Source organism: Scophthalmus maximus, chromosome 9 (assembly GCF_022379125.1).
Source record: "Scophthalmus maximus strain ysfricsl-2021 chromosome 9, ASM2237912v1, whole genome shotgun sequence".
Classification (NCBI taxonomy): Eukaryota; Metazoa; Chordata; class Actinopteri; order Pleuronectiformes; family Scophthalmidae; genus Scophthalmus; species Scophthalmus maximus.
The window spans coordinates 2259963-2278249 of record NC_061523.1 but is presented as its reverse complement, the minus strand read 5'-3'; the positions used below and the strand labels follow the sequence as shown (position 1 = coordinate 2278249).

Below are 18287 nucleotides of genomic sequence, written 5' to 3'. Positions count from 1 at the left end.
AAAAATATCAGCACAGGCCAAGTTGTCAACCAAACTGGTTCTTCTGATCATTTGCTTTTGTGTGAAAAGGTATTACCACTTCCTTATATGTTTTGTTTCACCCTCCTCTCCCGCCCTCCATTCTATCCTTACCTTCAGGAGCAGCATGCGTAGAGTGGCACAGGTGATGAGTAAAGCTGACGGAAGAAAACATGACAAGTTCTCCAACCAGTTCAACTATGCTCTCAACTGACCTCCTGACAGTTACATACGTTGAGTGATTCTCTCTGTTTGTACTGGCCTCAAGGAAGATTTCAATTTCTTGATGTGTGCATTCTGTATATGATCTGGTCACCAGATGAATAAGACTGAAATAATATTTAAAACACTGAACACAAGTGCAGTTGGAATGATTTGACTTGTTTCATAACCTGTTTAAGGAAAAGACGTGATCATTAATCACATGTATGATCACATTTTACTGATGTGCAGCTTGACACACATCCGATGAATAATAGATACAACAAAATTCAATTTGTATTTCATTTGGTCTCATTTATCGACCAAATAGTTGCGTTTAAAATTGCATTTATATCTGCCAATCCATTTAATTCAAACTATTTTTTCCTGCTCTTTTTCTATTTGTATTTATGGTTGATTTTATATTTGATTTGTGAGGTAAAGCCATGGGATATTAATGAACATGCAGCAGATGAACAAGATTTGTACCTCAAGTTAACTGTAATTCTCTTCCCCTCAGCCCACTGTGTTTGTCCTTTTCTCGTGCTCCACTGTAATTTAGCACGTAAATAAAAAAAGTTTGGACATGCAGCTACTTAACTGCGAATGAATGTGATTGTAAATAAATTCATGCTTTTTTATATTTGCATTTTAATTGGGTATAAAATGTATTCATTTAGATCAGAAGGGATATTCAGGCTCTGGAGTGAATATGAGTGATGATCTATGAGCTTCCTTTCTGAGTTTTGTCTTCTTTTGCTCAAAACTTCACCACATGTTTTCACACCAATTCACCTTTATATTATGTCTGTACAGTTTTGTGCCATTTGTGATGTATCTTTGGGAAAATACACACACATCAGCTACGCAAACACATCTCACTCCAACAAAGGTTCACTCATGCTCCCATCACACAGACACTCAACTTGATAACATGGAATGTACGCTGAATTTGCAGCTGCATATATATGTGTTCAAGGTGTGTGAATTTGAGACGTAAATATTAAACAATCTTACTAAACTAAAAGCAGACCTATGTTTATCACAAGAGACTCATTTATCATATTCAGAATTAACATAACCTTAAGTTAAGAATTAGTAGACCAAGAAGTGTCTATTTCAATAAACAAAAAATCCCTTTATTTCACAAGTCCACAAGTACCGACCCTGAAGAGTGGTATGTTACAATTACTGCATCTGATGTATGACATTAAAATAACAATTGCAAAACTACACGGTCTTAAGAGTGACAACCCATCATTTTTGGACACATTTTGCTTTACAATAATCTAGAAAATATAATAATCGTCAGTGACTTAAATTCACTTTTTGAATATGGAAATTGATCAATTGAGCACAGCAGGCTCATTGAGCCAAGACGTAAACAAACAATCCCAATGAAAAAATACAAAATGACAAAATGCTAAATTCCAGTTAGACAAATATTCTTTTTAAAAGAATGCAATTTCTGATTCAACAACTTCATTATGATAATTTTGGGGGAAAACTGGAAAATACTTAGATAATCAGTTACAACACAGAAAGGAAAGAGCAACAATACTAGCCATAAAGATTTCCAAAGGCAAAACCACACAAATCCACAAGAAATAGATACTGGGGCTTTTCCAGATATTGTAAAATAATTCATACTCTTCAAACAAAAAACCTGACTCATCAGAAATACAGTCATTCCTTAACAATCTGAACCTCCCTAAATAATCTAAGCAAGAGGCAGACGCTCCCCAGAGCCCTACTCCAGATGTCCAATATTAAGTAACTCGGGCCTAATGATTTCCCTCCTGAATTCTTTACACACTTTTGGCACATACTCTCCAATTAGACTAACATCAGAAATACAAAATACATCACAAATTCCTTCCCACATGAATACATCTGTCATATTGGGGACTGTGGCCCAGGAGAAAGAGTGGATTGTCCACTGACCAGAAGGTCAATGATTCAATTCCCAACTCCTCCACTCTGCATGCCGAAATTTCCAAGGCACACACACACTGCCCGACTGCTGTTTGGGCATGAATGATGTGTGATAGCACTTTTTCTACCTATCTTTTTTCTGCGTATAGCAGCATAGTATGAATGTGAATGCATGTGTAAATGGGTGAATGTGACTTGTACTGTAAGAGTGCTTTGAGTGGTCGATAAGACTAGAAAAGCACGATATAAATGAAGTCAATTAACCATTTATATCAGTTAACCGACGACACAGAAAAAGCATTTGACCAAGTAAACTGGACTTTCTTACTGAACACACTACAAAAATTCCGACACAAAAAAGGACACTACATATCACAAAAGACACAGTCACCACAAATGGAATCACATCAAAAAGTTTCACACTTCACAGGGGCACCAGGTGACACAATGCCATTAAAGGAATCCAGAATATAGAAATAAATAAAAAATACTTTTGCCATGACACCCAATACAAACCTACAGCGAATCAAATACAAAATCATCCACATAGTGCATATCACTCAATATAGAAGAAAACGGTGGTACCAGCGCAGCCCCATCCGGGACAAACATGGAGACCAGAAGGTGTAAATAGAAGGAGATGGAGCCTCCCTGCATGATCGAACTGTACATGCTGGTGCCGGGGCAGGTGACGTCCACTGACACTACCGCGACAGGAAGAAAACCTTGGAGTGAACCCGTGTCACAGAACGTTAATGACAAGAGTTGAGGAAGTTGTGAGGTAAATTGTTGAAATCCCAGAGCTGATTGGTGAAAAAGGTTCAGGACCAAGATTGGAACTAACTGAGCTGTGCCCGTGATCCTCCAGCTTTACACTCTCTCAACAAGAGCTGAAGATGAATCAGTCGAGCCTCAAAGGCATCTTACCGATTGCCCACCTGCCAACCTCCCGCACCTATGAAAAGGATCCATAATTGGTTTGTATATTATTCACTATATTCATTATTCAAGACAGTACTTGCCTGTCACCTGTTTCTTTAAATCTAAACCCAAACCGAGTTTTAGGTGAGACATCATATATATTTATCACTGCTTTCATGTGAAAAGCAACGTTTTGTGTTCAGTGTTTTGATGCGTGTGGTGAAGACTGATCCCTTCATGACTTGACCTTATGTAAAGCACTTTGAATTGTCCCTCCTTAAAAGGCTTAAGCTTTTCCCCTTAACATCTCCATCTGATAATATGAGATGGTGCACAAGACATCTTGGCATATGTCTAATGTCTGACATGTTTTGCTGGTATTTGGTAGGAATTTTGTTCATCCTCCTGTGAATGTGTATGAGGAAGCCTCTGTGATTTCAAATTGTGCAGACTGCATGAAACTCTAGCTGCATTCTGCCAATAGAATGTCAGTTGAACTCACTCCAAAATCCTATCAAACTGAGCTGATTCTAATCCAACAGAAGTGAGAGTCTCGTGAAACCAAAGTTTCAAAAAATCCCCACAATCAGTGGATTCACTTCAGTGAAGAAAATATGTGCAAAGCTGTTGTGTAGTGTTCAATTTAGCTGAATTCTGTCACAAAATTCTTACCAACAGCAAACCAACTGAAGGTGGATGACTCATTTAGGACAGGCAGCAGGGACTGCAGGCATGAATTGAAAAACCCACATTCACAATCTGGCTCAGAATTTAAAAATCAAAATTGGTTTTCTCTATAGAATTAAAGGTTGTCTCAACATCAAGTTGCAAAACAATTGTACAATCATGTCTGTTATGGATTATGGAGAAATATTCTTTACTCTCATGCTCCACAAACTACTCTCTATCAGTTAAATCCAGTTTACCACAGCGCCCTTAGGTTTTATAACTAACAAATTCCGTTGTTCTCATTGTTGGATGGACGTCACTAGAAACAAGAAGAAATATTCACATCATGTTATTTATAAATACAGTTTCACTGTTACAACTAACAGATTATCTTACATCACTAATTTCTGTTAAATCCAGTAACTACAGAACAAGATCCGCCAACTATTTCACCTTGGACATTCCCCATATTCACACTAAACTTGGTAAAACTGGTTTAAACTATTATGCAGCTTTTAAATGGAATGCATTACAAACCCACTTCAAACGGAACAGTCTCATTTCACTCGGAGAATTCAAACAGTTATTGTTAGAACACTTCACTGAATCTTGCAACTGCTTTTACTTTTCCATTCTTGTGTTGTTTGTTGTTTGCTCTTGTAGTCTGTAATTTGTGTGGTCTTTTGTTACTGTAAATGTTAATTGTTCTCAGGCCTCTCTTGAAAAAGAGATTTTTAATCTCAATGAGTTTGCCTGATTAATTAAAGATTAAATAAAAGAACCGGCTAACTCTAAGTGTAGACGGCAGCCAACTGACAGTTTCTAACACCAAACCTTGTTGCTGTGAGGGAGCTGATGGCTGATCCACTGCATCATCCTTCACTTTAGGATGTCATCAGTAAAATAAGGTCACTGGGCTGGTTTTCAGTGTTTAATTGTCATCATTTTAATATCAAAGACAATATCATGTTGAGCTGAGGATTCAATACATCTCAAGGATTTTCTGGAAACTGTCAACAAATTCAATAAATAACAGAAACAGTCCAAATGAAAACAACCACAGCTGGAGTTACACAGTACTGACAATAGATCAAGCCATTCCTTTAATCATAAATAAACATTCAATATCCATACAGGTTATTATTTTTTTTCAAAACAAAGAACTCAGCTATTTGTCTATTACATAGTTTAAAACAGCATTCAGAATAGGGAGCTAGAACGTAGATGTATGTACAGTTTCTGGTAGATATTCACATTCTATCAAAATAATCCATTGAAATTAAAGCCTTCAAATGTTGGTAGTAAAAAGAGGAGCAGAGCTGAACACTGACAGTCTATCTGCTGTGCTGCAGTTCACTCACACAACAAAACATCTCAATCTCTCTGGGTTCGGACTGTTTCCGTGGATGGATCTGTTGTGTGTGTGTGTGTGTGTGTGTGTGTGTGTGTGTGTGTGAGTGTGTGTGTGTGTGTGTGTGAGTGTGTGTGTGTGTGTGTGTGTGTGTGTGTGTGCATGTGGGGGGGCTTTAAACATCTCTGTTGGGTCGGGGTGTGTGTGTCTAGAGGTGTGTGCTGTAGAAGGCAGGGGCAGCGTAGCTCTGCGTCCCCAACATGAAGGGGGACAGGACGTGGCTGGCGGTGAGGAAAGGCAGCTGGACCAGGCTGCCGGTGGGGGGGTGATGGTGGCTGGCATAGCCAGCATGCATTGCCAGGTGCCCATTGATAGGGGGGGACTGGCTGAGAGGACTGAGACTCCCCAGGCCTCCTCCTCCTCCGCCCCCCGCACCTCCTGCTCCTCCTGCGCCCGTCGGGGCAGATGTGTCGGCACCGGGATTCTGTTTCTTCCACTTGGTGCGACGGTTCTGGAACCAAATCTTGACCTGGGTCTCAGTGAGGGAGAGAGACAGGGCCAGGTTGAGCCGCTCACACACTGACAGGTAGCGGGTGGACTTGAACTTGTTCTCCAGTGCCACCAGCTGCTCGTAGGTGAAGGCAGTCCGGGCTCTACGGGGCTTCCCTGACTTGGAGTCTGAGCCTGAGCGCTTCCTCTTGGGCTTGGCCCCCTGGCCCCCGTTGCTCTGGCCATTGGTGATCTGGCCTGTGGACCCTCCTCCTGGGCTCTTGGAGTCTCTGGAGGGGTCCTGGTGGCTGTGCTGGCCCAGTTCTCTGTCTTCATTACTGGTCAGGGCTGAGCTGCTCTCCTCACTGCTGTAGGGGCCATCGGGACCCTCTGATTCTGGGGTTCCAGATCTGTGATAGTCATCTTCATCTTGGCTTCTGTATGCAAAACTTTCCTCTGGAAATACACAAAACAAAGACATGTCAGATTACCATTATTGACATAATCACAACTGAACCACATGAAGTAAGTTGTGTAAATAATGAGAGGGACAATGAAGTCTGTGTGGGTTGAGCTGCAGTTCTTCTAATGACCACTATATGCTGCCACATGTCAGCCAAACTGCGGGAAGTAACGTGAATGAGTAGAATTCCCTGTATTAATCTGCTGTGGGGCCCAGGGATAAAACTGTGGGCCCTTTTTGATCCCCCCTGTCACCTTCTCTCCTGTTGATTTTGGCACACATTGTTTTTTCCCATTGTGCCCCAAAGCCCAGGATCCTGTTCTGCCTCAGATTTTTGGGGAGTCAGTGACTTTGTAAATATATATTTAGAAATATTCAGTGTAAGCATAATGTGGGTTTGAATAATAAAAGCATTCAAATTTAAATTTAGGGCCAGCCTTAAAGCCTGTACCATATTAATTGTATAACATGCTTTTGTGGTTTATATTACCAAACACATTTGCTATTCATCAAATGATGACACATTAATTACCGCCCGTCCTGAAAGCCACCGGGTTTCAATGTTATTTATTTATTATATATATTATGTTATTCGGTGTATGATATACATATATCTATAATTAATAATTGAAATTAATTAATTGTGTAAAAATGTGAACAACTCTGAGATAGCAATTTTTTTAATTTTTAAATAGCCCTCTCAGAGGAAATGATCCCCATTACGTCAAAGTCCTCATTGCAGATATAATTCGCTCTGAATTTTTATCAATCCTAACATTTGTATAAAAGAAATGTGGGCTTCATGTGACCAGAGGGGCCCGAGCTTTACTCCGTGTTCACGTGTCTATAGTGTGGAGTTAAACAAACATATATGAAATCAGGAAATATTCAAGCTGGAGAAGTGAACAGAAAAAGTGGTAAAAGTAAGTGTAAGAAAGTGTAAAAGTAACAAAAAACAGTCATGTTAACATTTAACTGTTACTCTCCGTGAAAACATGACGTGCTCTCCACTGAGATAAAAAAGCACATAGTCATCAGCAGAAAATTCAAAAGAAACATGTATACGTCCACATCTTTTATTCCGGTTGAAAGAGTAAAGTGTTTTTTGTCTTTTATTAAAGTAATGGTAATATTTAAGTGTTTGGAGTACAAGACATTTGAATCTCATTACCAGTTTGAACCACAACTTACACCCACCCAAACACACACACACACACACACACACACACACTTATAACACTCGATCGCTGGCGTTCTGAGAGAGAGAGAGAGAGAGAGAGACAGAGAGAGAGAGAGAGAGAGAGACAGAGAGAGTACAGGCTGCTGGTTGAAACAGATATTAAAGAATCAATAATGCCGATCACAGACACACACGGCTCCATCACACCGTTTTCAATTAGCCCACCTCGGGTTTTTTGTCTTTTTCAACTGAGCTGAGTTTTTCGTTTCTTTAAGACCCCCCCCCCCCCCCCCCAAAAAAAAATACAAAAAAACAAAACAAAAACAAAAAAACAAACACCAACAAAACCCCCTCCCTCCTTTCGGTCTCACTCGGCCCATGCTCAGCTCCCCTCCGGCTCACGAGGTGTGTGTGTGTGTATGTGTGTGTGTGTGTGTGTGTGTGTGTGTGTGGGTGTCGGCCTGTTCCTCCGTCACTACATTCTCGTTTGGCTCAACCCGGGACTTATCACATCAAACAGTCACTAGACTTACTGTACAATATTACAAGCAATATTAACACAGAAAAGTGGATTTAAATAAATCATTAAAATATCTTGACAAAGGTGGAAAAATAAGAACACAAAAATGATAATAATAATAATAATTCCGACGAGGTGTGTGAGGCTGAGTAGCACAGTCGTACTTACTGCTCGGGTACTCCTCGGCACCGTAGCAGCCTTTGCCGGGCCCCAGGCTGGACTCGCGCTCCCCCGCTGCGCCTCTCAGGTGGAGGTTCTCCGCTCCGTACACCCGCAGCTCGCGCTCCCCCCGCTGGCTCGCGTGCTGCTGCTGCTGCTGCTGCTGAGGCCGCCGGCTGCTCGTGAACTTATTGGGGTCCAGGATGTCCAGCACGGAGAAAGAGGTGGTCCGGTGCCCGTTGGGGCCCTGACAAACAACACACCGGGATTTGTCACGGCTGTACCTCCTCGTTCCGATCACAGTTAGGAGCTCTGTTGCTTGTTTGGCTTTTCAGGCAGGACGAACCTGTGGAGCCCCGTGGCTCACACATGTATTCAGATTGACTTATTATTACTACAACCACTACAACTACTACTGTTATTTATATTCATATATCCACATCCATATTTATTTACCATTATGCTTTATATGACAATGTAATAACAACAACGATATAATTATTCTAATAATTCTAATAATAAAATTCTACCTTATTTGTACCAAACCACGACATACATTATCTCAAAGCACTTTACATAAGGGTCGAGACCTCACAATATTACAGAGAAACCCAACAGTTCCCACAATGAGCAAGCAATCATAATGATAATAATAATAATAACAATAATCATTATTATTAGGCCTATATTATTTGTATCTATATATTAATTAAAAAATATTTGTTAGTACATATAATAATAGCAATACTAATGCCACTAGGAATTATAATATTATTGTAATTATAATAATAATAATTAATAATAATAACCGTTCAATATTTGTAATATTTTACACTGATCATATTCATAGTTATTCATTGGTATTTATGAAACAATGCTTATAATGGAACAATATGATCAAAATAAAATATAATGATATATTATATATATATAATATTTATTATATATGTACATATACGCATACATTTATAATAACAATACTACTACTACTACTAATATTAATAATAAGTATCATCTATTTTGTATCATTATTATTACTATTATTTGTATTATTATTATTATTTTTATTTATTATTATTTTTATTATCATCATTGTAACAAATAGGCTACAGTCGGTGAGTACGGACATGTTGTCCACAGCTGTAACCGGTGTTAAAGTATTGAAACGAGATGTGACCCCGAGGCAGACAGAGCGCGTGAACCGCACACATCACAGCCAATAATACGGGCGGTAAAGTGAATTCATAAAGCAAACAGTCACGGCAGGAGCATAAATCAACTAGATTTCCGATATCCAATATGTAGCGGTGAAAGGGCTATCAGGACGCAAACGAATCAAGCCCGCTCTGCGGCTGGAGACATAAAGTTCTGTATTATTCTAGCTGTAAGAACGAGTACGCGATTTAAAAAAAAGAAGCGAATTGAACACATTAATGTAAGCATAGATTTATTATTCCCTTCCTTAACTGACATCACTTTGACCCTGGGGTGCACATTTAATTTATTTCCTTAAGATTTATGCGAAACCAAAACGGTGCCAGCAGTATATAGAGTGTGGTGCGGGGTTCAGTGTGGCTTTGATTAGGATCATTCACTTATTAACGAGGTCAGCTGGAGCATGTCTACACGAATAATCCCACATTAAATAATATTATAATTCTCTCTCTCAAATAATCCGAGGGAGCACGTGAGTGGGAGCATGAGGGGCTGTTAATATCTATTTTCAATTCAATTTCATTTGTATTGCGCCAAAACAACATACATTGTCTGAGGGCACTTTACATAGTGAGGTCAATATTACATTATTACTGGGAAAACCCAACTAATCCCATAATGAGCAAGCACTTGGCCACTGTGGTGATGACAATGATCTCACAGCACCAACAAGAAAAAAAGTAATCGTGTATGTAAAATGTGGAAGACTAAAACCGGGTTGTAAATTTAATCTGAATCCAGGATATTAATATTAGGATCTCCCAACAACTAACGGGTCTACTTTTTAATTGTAACCAAACTATTTTTTAAATATAATTCTCATTCAATTTTTCGTTCATCTGAGAATTTATCAATTGTCAATTGTAAGGAAAATGAAAAAATGCACATAATTTACATGCCGTAGTTCAATATAAATGACAATTCTGAAATTGTGACTTTTGCCTCTATCGATTCCATCGTGACAGATTGAGAACGAAGTGTTTTGAACTCTGAGCTTTCATGGAGACGTGTTCGATTCTTAAGAATAAAGTTTTTAGTGTTTCATATTGAAACTGGCCCATCGGGTTTTAATTATTTGTCTTAACGAAGATGAAGGCCTTCCCTTCGAACAACGTGCCACCACAGGGCCGCGGGACGCTTTACACGAGAAGACCGTTCTACCACCAGCATCATCATCAACAACTTCTTTATCATCATCATCCTCCTGAAAAAACTCAAAACTTTCACTTTTCATCACTTTTTTCTTTTAAAGTTACACTTGTTTCCACTCACATGTTTTGTTTGTGTGTGTTTGAGTAAAGTAACCCCCCCCCCCCCCATACACACACACACACACACAAACACACACACACACACACACACCCACCACCTCACCCCCCCTTGGATCCCATGCGTCTACCTGCTGTGGCGGGGCTAACACCGGGTTCGTCGGCGGGGGTTCCGAGTGGTTCTCCACGGCCTGAGCGTCTTTGTCTCCGGCTACCGCGTTAGAGAAGAGCATCTTCTCCCCGGCGGCGACTCCGTCCACCATGTCTCCGCTGTCCGGGCCCACCACGGTCTGGATCCCGTCGCCTTCGGGCGCCGGTATCGCCCTGTCCCGGCTCATCACGGGCTGGACCGTGTCCGCCACGGGCCCTGCTATGGCTCTGTCCCGGTTTATCGCGGCCTGGACCCCGTCTCCTCCGGGCCCCGGTGCCGCTCTGTCCCGGTTCATCACTTTACTCTCCTCTTCCCATAAATTGAGAATCCGAATTAAAATGCAGCAGCGGTGTGAAATAAAAAAAAAAGATTCCGACAGATTTACAGGGACTGCATGATACTCATTACAGAGTATTAACTTCACACCACACAGTTGTCAACATCCAGTCGGAGGTGATTTTTTCTGCCCGGTAAAGTTTTCCATCGGTCAGTGTGAGCGGCTGCGGGGGGGTCTGGATCAGGCTACCGGACGTCGTCCCGTCAAACTTTGAACTTCTCGCCGTCTCTGTCCCTTCATCCTCTGCGGCTACCGCGGCAACTCGGCGACTGCGCTTATAGAATGTCTGTCGGTCTGATAGGACTCCGGTATCCCGCGGTGGCACACGCACAGAAAACAGCGCTCGGCGTTCCGACCTCCAGCCTCGCGCGCTCCGTCTGGTCACCGGAGGGCGCGCGCTTTGGAAGCCTGACGGGAGTTGAAGGTGGGACGGACGCTGCTATATCTCTAATGGTTAAATCTCTCTCTCTCTCTCTCTCTCTCTCTCTCTCTCTCTCTCTCTCACACACACACACTCTCTCTCCATTAGTTAAGTGAAGACCCCCCCTCTCTCATTTACCCCGTACAGCTTTCAACTCCTTTTTAGATTTTTAGCCAGCCCCTCGAGGACTCTCTATCCTGCTGTCTCTCTCTCTCTCTCTCTCTCTCTCTCTCTCTCTCTCTGTGAGAGTGTGTCTCTGTGTGTGTGTGTGTGTGTGTGTGTGTGTGTACCTCCCTCCTTATTTATGCATTCCTATTCAACTCTGCGGGTTGTAATTGGCAACAAATTAATCCCACTTTCACTAATAGTCCATTATCTCGGGGCTGCGCGCCAACTGCGGTGCCGTCCAGACCAGCGCGCATCGCGAGCACGAGGGCGATCAGACCGAGCCAGGGAGGCGCGCGCCGGCTCGTCTCAGGTGGCACCTTATACTTACAGGTGTGAGTTCGTTTGTGCGGGTGCGCGCTTGAGCAGGTGAAAGGTGCACGTGGCCCGCAGGTAGGCGGGCGGCAGCGTTGTCACAGAGTGTTGGTGTTGCAGCAGTCTGTGCGCAACTGCTTTGCGCTGGAAGTGATTGTGTATCTGAAGTGTGCCGCATTCGTGAGACTCGCGCATCACACGAATGCGGCTCTTATCTCGGATGCAGATTCCAGGGCAGGGCCTCTCCTCCAAACTCAATTACGGCCTGTATAAAGCCAGTAATGTCCCCGCTGCAGTGAAATATTGATTCCTAATCCTTGACAGTCATTACTATGCCAGAAAATAATAGACCACAGAATTGGATTTTGATTTAACACACGACGTGTTTATTCTAATGTTGGGGACTTAATATTCCGTTGACTCTCATTTGAGCTGCAGAGGATATAGGGAGCAGCGATGGGGCTCTGACGCCACACTTTTATATTGTTGTGGAAGAAATTACAAAGAGAAAAAGAGGCGACGGGACATCTTTCCTGTCCTCCTCCCCGACTCGAATACACAAGGTCAGCTCCATGTAATTGCCTTGCTCAATGATCCTTAGGGGCACGGAATTAAAAGTTGAGCAAAATAATGACTGAAATAATGAGACATGATTAGCCAATCAGAAGGCTGAGCCCATTACGAGCCTTTTGATCTACTTCCTGCTTCCGCCCGGAGGCTTTACGACTTTATTTTGAACCAGACAATGTATTAACTTTATATCACTAGCAGCTTATTCACCTTGGGAAATATTTGCATTTCAAGAAGTGGAAGAAAACTATGCAGCACACCCAACATATACTGCAACTTAAAGAGTGAAAAGAGCAGAGGGAAGAGTGTGAACTCTTTACTCTTTACAGATTATTACATTTTATCTGCAGGTGAGGTCGCAGAGGAAGAATAAACAAAAGTTCTGCCATGTCAAATTAAACACACCAAACAATACACTCAGTTTAAACATGATGCCCTTTAAACTTCAGTCTTACCCCATCACACACCACATCTGTGAAGTGTGGTGTAATTCCTCCTGAAATCCCGACATTTACAGAAGACTTCTGAAGCTATAGATGATGATGATTATCATGAATGATAACAATAAAATAACAATAATAATAATGATCATAAGAATAAGAATACTATACTAAAGGGGAACAATAACATTTTTATGTGAACAATATACAATTATGTAATATACAAAATATGAAAATTATTAAGAAGAAGAGTATAGTAGCATAATAATATAAGATATCTGTAGTGTTGGTAAAATGTCATACTATAATTGTGTGTGTGTAGGCTTTACTGACTCATTAGTATCTTAATGTTCATGTGAGGATCAGCAAAATGTCTTCACTTAGCAGCCCTCTCTACCTTATGTTATTATTACATGGTATGGTAGCATTGCATTGAACACACACACACACACACACACACACACACACACTCACACACACACATACACACACACACACTCACACACACAGTCTTTGCCAGCAGACTCTGCCTCTCCCTCTTACCAGTCACCAGTGTGTGTATCTGTGTATGTGTGTGTGTGTGTGTGTGAGCGTGAGAGAGAGCCCATGTGTGTCTTGTGTCTATAATTATTCTAATGAAGGTTAACGAGCTCTGCTCAACCTCCTCTTTATTAAATTAATCTCAGCCAGTAATGAATCATAATTACTATAATTAGCATCTTTAGCTGCCTGATCTCACTGTGGTGGCCGTTTAGAGCGAGGTGACGATATGGTGGACGATACTTCTCGTCGCACGGCAGTCGCCACTCTCTCTGTCTTTGTCCCTGTTCAGTTTGAGCCAATGTACGTATGAAAATGATATCTCATTGTTCACCTCTGACACTTTTCGTTATTATCATGGTGGATTCTGAAACAGATCTAAGACAAGTTTCATTGACCATATCTTCCTCCAATGACTGATATTGGCTTCTTTTTTTTTACATAATTCATCCTGTTAATTGTGTTCCATGATGAACCTGAAATTCAAAATATACCTATAGTGGTCATATTGATTATCAACAAATGCATAATTCTGCATGCAATGTTTTGGTAAAACATGCACATACAAATTCTTTGTAGATGCAGTAGTTACAGTACAACAGATTCCAAAACACTCTATTTCATAAATTATCTAAACAATATGCTATTGTAATAAAAATGCAATTTATTAACAATTAAGACTTGTATGATTCACCAACACTTAAATCCACAAAATTATTAAGAAGCCATTCCAGTACAACACTGTCCATTGTGAAAAACAATTTTTCATATGATTTTAACGTGAATTGTTTTCAATCACCACTGTATCAGGAGAAGCAGCTTCAGTGCGCACAGCAACCAAATGCATTTCCCTCAGGAAATGCTTTATAGTTTCAGTTGACAATTTAAATGTTGTTCCTGGGGCCTGTCAGTTTGACGAGAAGCAGTGCAGAGACACACTGAAAAGGCTGCTAGGATATGAATTTTATAAAAATAATTAACACTGACACAAATGTCTGCTATCAACAAATACTGAACATAACTCCATAAACGCTGGCTTTCAAATTTCAAGTATAGATCATATTATTCTTTTGTGTCTTACTCATCCCTCTCTTTTTTCCATACATTACTTTGCTTCCTTCCTTTTCGCATCTTTTCAAGGTTTTATATTTTAGATCGGCCCTCCTCCTCCTTTTCCCTATTACAGTCCCCCTCTGCTCACACAGTTTGACACTCAGATATCATCTGACCTGAAGAATTAATTAAATATGATAGCTGATTAAAAATAGCATAACTAATAGTGTAATATCTCAAGCTGTCGTCTTTAATAGTCAACATTGTGTGTGTGTGTCTTATCTGCTGCAGACAGACGCTCTCACTATTGATTCCTGCTCATTTCAGTTGTCAGGCAGACCACTCAGCTCATCTGGAATCATTAAACTCTACTGTCTGTCTGTCTCTGCCCCCCAGTCACCCCCCCCCCCCCCCCCCGCCCCCCATCCAGGTCCATCTCTTATCAGATTTTCTTACTTATCATTTATATTTTATTCACTTCATTTAAAGTTATTACATTGGCACTTAAAGGATACATTCGTTGATATTCAATATTTTAGTTCTTTACCGTGTAAAGATACGTTTTATTCCTCTGTGAGCTCTAGTGTTGTCCAGAAGCGATTAAAACACATCGGTGAGCCACACTGTTGGGTGACACGTTCCTTTATTTAGACACAGCTGCTGACACATGCTGTATATGTAAAGCTTTGTTAATTACTAATTTCTTAACACAGCCTGTAGTTTTAAAAAAAAGTTTTTACTCAATGATACATTTGAATTGATAAACTTGTGGACCATTTTTAATTGAGAAGAGGAGGGAACAGATAGATGGATGGATGCATTTTTCAGGATGAATGAGAGGTGACTTAAGCTAAATGTGATGGTGGTGCTGCACAAAGAATTCAGCATTCAGCAGAAGGGAGTAAGGATACATCCCGCTATTTCCCCTTTGTTCCTTTGAGCAAACCAGGGAAATTACCAAAGAGATACTAATGTAAACTTCCTCCAATTTCACTCTCACAAAAAAAAATATTTTACTTATTATTTATCTTGCAAATTTCTGGTACAATCTTTAAACTGACTCCATCATGACTTCCCTGAACACATCCTTAAGCTCACATTCAATCTCTTAAACTGACTGGCAACATTAAGCTTTTTAACTATTTTATACACAAGGCCTTAGCAAATATGTGTTGTTTCCATTGATCTAAAAAACAAATGACAGTCAAGTGCTGACCAGGCACTGTGCACATAACCACGCATGCACGCACGCACGCACGCACGCGCGCACGCACGCACGCATGCACATACACACACAGATGTCCAGCAGATCAATATTTATGAACTATCATGCTCTTGACAAACTGTGCCCCAAGTTATGGCAGCCAATAGGCAGTCAAAAATTCAGAAGTCTCCACAGAATATATAAATGTATGAATGTGTGTGTATGTGTGTGTGTGTGTGTATGTGTGTGTGTGCGTGTGTGATATACCAGCTTACACGTAATATCAGCTCTGTGCATTTGATTTCATTCGACATGATAACAGTCAGCATCTTCCAGCAGCTGTCAAGGATCTGCCTCCTGGAGGAAAATAGGCAACAACGAAAGAGTGGTTGTTGTTCCACCCAAATAAAAGTAGCATTTTTTTTTTGCATTTGATTTGAAGTGTTTGTGCTTATTTCATCCTGAAATAACTTCATGGTCTTTGTGCGTCTTCAGGGCTAAAATGGTTTAAACATAACGCTTTATTCTCACAACGGCTATTTCACACAGCAGCAATGATATCTCTGCTGGACAGTCCTTGTGTGTGTGTGTGTGTGTGTGTGTGTGTGTGTGTGTGTGTGTGTGTCAGTGATTGGTTTCTGTTTTATGGACTGGCTAGCAGAGTGCTAGTAATCCGCAGAAATAAATCTGCTTTATTTGACCTTAGTGTTAACTCCAATAAAATACACTTTAGTGCTCGGAGGAGACACGTACGCACACACTTACACACTCACAGTGGCCAGCTATCAGGTCATAGCTGGCCACTTGACAACATTTATAAGGACATAGAGAGGGAAATCTTCCGTCCACTCACATTCCTTCAAATAAAGAAACTGCAGGCTGTTGTCCTGCAGCAACACATTATAAACTTGAAAATGTGGAAGGAATGCTCACACACTTTACACACCCTTTGTGTGTCTACCACCTCTTCAGGTTTACATTATTTGGAATCTTAGGATGTCTGTTGCAAATAGATACTTATTCGTATGTTAGTGTTTAACTTGTTTTCAAGTCAGACAAAAACTGCCTTTTCAACATACATCCTCCAAGAATTCAGACTTGATTCTACGACACCTTTACAAGTACAATGACATGATAGAGTCTCAGAGTTCTGTATGAAAGTACATATGTGTATCGGTCCTGTGGGGCAAGAAAAACATTGCACTATATACACAGAGTTACACAGTTACACAGAGTTTAGCCATTGTGTAAGATTGACAGTATTTATGGTGCTGTTCTACAGCTGATGCTCTACATCAGCTGCATAGGTGTGGTCCTTTCTCCTGGGTCAGCCCAAACTCTACTTTGTTATGGGACCTGTGCATGTTCGTAACCTCTTTATGCTCTTTGATACCTTTAACCTCCACTTTGACCCCAAAGGGCCGAAAGTCCTGTCCAGTCAACCTTTAATTGGCTGCAGGTCAGCATGATTGGTCATGCTGGTCTGATGGCCAAACAAAAATTCACAGAAGATGAATGGATCCTGTCACAGCGGCCGAACAACATCAGGCAGCGAAAATCTGTGTAATAAAACAATTTACCTAAAACATATGGTACCCACACGTGTAATCAGGGTAAACAGACAACCTGTGACCATGGTAGCAACAACTGTAATACAAACTCTATGTGAAATGGTAAAAAGTGACATGTACAGTAAAGCACTTTGAGTGATCAATAAGAATAGACAAGTGGTGTATAAATATAGTTAATTTACCATTACTTGTATCAGACATTAAAAAAACAGGCTCCTTTTCAGGTGTGGGTTAGGCTTTGTCACCATTCAGGTTGAGTTCAAACAGAAATATATTCCATTATCTTATTATGAATGGCCTTTGAAGAAATTATTTCATCAATGCCTAAGCAATCTAATTGTAACATGTGTTGTTACCACTATGGGGTTCTCTCAGTCTCGTCTTTTCTCTGCCAGTCAGAGCTCAGTCTTCCTTTTTCAACTGTGCCCTGCGCTGCCCGGCTGCTCCGGTGCATGGTTCTTCCTTCTTACAGTCTTAAACAAGATATATTTTGGCTCCGGGCTTAGTCCTATGTCTCTCAGTCCAGCTGCTAAGGCGAGCATGAGTAGCCCATCAGCCCACCTACCGCTGCTCACGCTGCTCACGCTGAGCTGCATCCACACCGCCTCTCTCTCCAAAAGGTGAATGGCAGCCTCACCTCCACACTAATATTTGCTAAATATTCCATTTTACATTCAGGTAGGCTGGGGTTGTTTTACTGTACGTTATGCCAAAGATAAAAAAAAATTCTTGAAATAACCAGGTTTGATTTGCTTGGGCTAAAAGCAGAAAAAACATTCTTTTAAATTCAATATTCCTGCAGCTGCAGTGCAGCAGATAACTCACATGTTCTTAGAGTGATATGGTAATTAGTACTTGAAGCAAATGACCATTAGTTTTCACAGAAAACATCACCAACGTCCCTTTTTTCTCATCTGCCCATTTCATGTCCCCATCTTGTTTCTGTCACATCCAATCACGATGGAAGAAAGTCTTCAAAATTAGGAGCTGTTCAAATCTAAAGAGCTGCAGACTGGATAATTAAGTCATATCCTCTGACAATTATAACATCAAGCCACATCAGCTCCATCATTGTATTGAACATCAAGGAAACAAATGTGCTGTGATGGCACAACATTAATGACTATATCC

At 40.8% G+C, this 18287-nt stretch overlaps 2 protein-coding genes across 3 annotated transcripts in view; one reads left to right on the top strand and one right to left on the bottom strand.

Annotated features, from left to right (window-relative positions):
* uvssa (UV-stimulated scaffold protein A) overlaps nt 1-874 on the top strand; it is a 45959-nt gene extending 45085 nt beyond the window's left edge. For both annotated transcript variants that reach the window (XM_035650717.2, XM_035650715.2), the window contains exon 15: nt 139-874. In XM_035650717.2, the coding sequence (XP_035506610.2) occupies nt 139-232 (94 nt within the window). In that variant the 3' untranslated portion in view covers nt 233-874. The remainder of the gene's footprint in view (nt 1-138) is intronic.
* A 3814-nt stretch (nt 875-4688) lies between these two features.
* Nucleotides 4689-11282, bottom strand: nkx1.2lb (NK1 transcription factor related 2-like,b). Its single transcript, XM_035650744.2, has 3 exons — nt 10521-11282; nt 7916-8153; nt 4689-6040 (listed from the first exon to the last, which is right to left on the bottom strand). The coding sequence occupies exons 1-3, from the start codon at nt 10833-10835 to the stop codon at nt 5304-5306; spliced, it is 1290 nt and encodes a 429-aa protein (XP_035506637.1). The 5' UTR covers nt 10836-11282; the 3' UTR covers nt 4689-5303.
* Nucleotides 11283-18287: the final 7005 nt, after the last annotated feature.